At 68.5% G+C, this 337-nt stretch overlaps 1 protein-coding gene across 1 annotated transcript in view; it reads left to right on the top strand.

The window, feature by feature from the left end:
• Positions 1–333, top strand: part of H1-8 (H1.8 linker histone) — a gene marked incomplete at its 3' end in the record, with an annotated part of 1237 nt that extends 904 nt beyond the window's left edge. The window contains exon 4 of the mRNA XM_029086398.1: positions 8–333. Coding sequence (XP_028942231.1) covers positions 8–333 — 326 coding nt within the window. The remainder of the gene's footprint in view (positions 1–7) is intronic.
• Between the last annotated feature and the right edge of the window lie 4 nt (positions 334–337).

The following is a 337-nucleotide window of genomic DNA, read 5'->3' as shown; positions in this document are numbered from 1 at the left end:
GCCTGAGATGCTCTCTCCCCTCCAGGCCCGGCCACCAGCAGCAGCAAAGCCCAGGAGCAATGGAACCAAGCCCCTGCAGGCAGCCAGCCGCCCCCGGGCCCCCGGCAAAGGGCGTGCAGGGCCCCTCGTGGTGTCGGCTCCTGAGGATGCAGGAGGGGGTGATGGTGATGGCCCCATTGGTGCTGGGGCAAAGGGACCCCGAAAGGCCCCTGTGGGAATGAGCAAGGGGAAGGCAACCAGGGGGGCACAGCAAGATGCCCCCAAAGCAAAGGGGGGTCAAGGCAAAGCCAGGAAGCCCCGGGCAGCCCCAGGAGCCCAGGGGGAGCCCAGGATGCAG

This window comes from Antrostomus carolinensis, unplaced genomic scaffold (assembly GCF_000700745.2).
Source record: "Antrostomus carolinensis isolate BGI_N321 unplaced genomic scaffold, ASM70074v2 scaffold29258, whole genome shotgun sequence".
Taxonomy (NCBI): domain Eukaryota; kingdom Metazoa; phylum Chordata; class Aves; order Caprimulgiformes; family Caprimulgidae; genus Antrostomus; species Antrostomus carolinensis.
The sequence above is the reverse complement of the archived record's forward strand: the minus strand, read 5'-3'. Positions and strand labels throughout refer to the sequence as shown.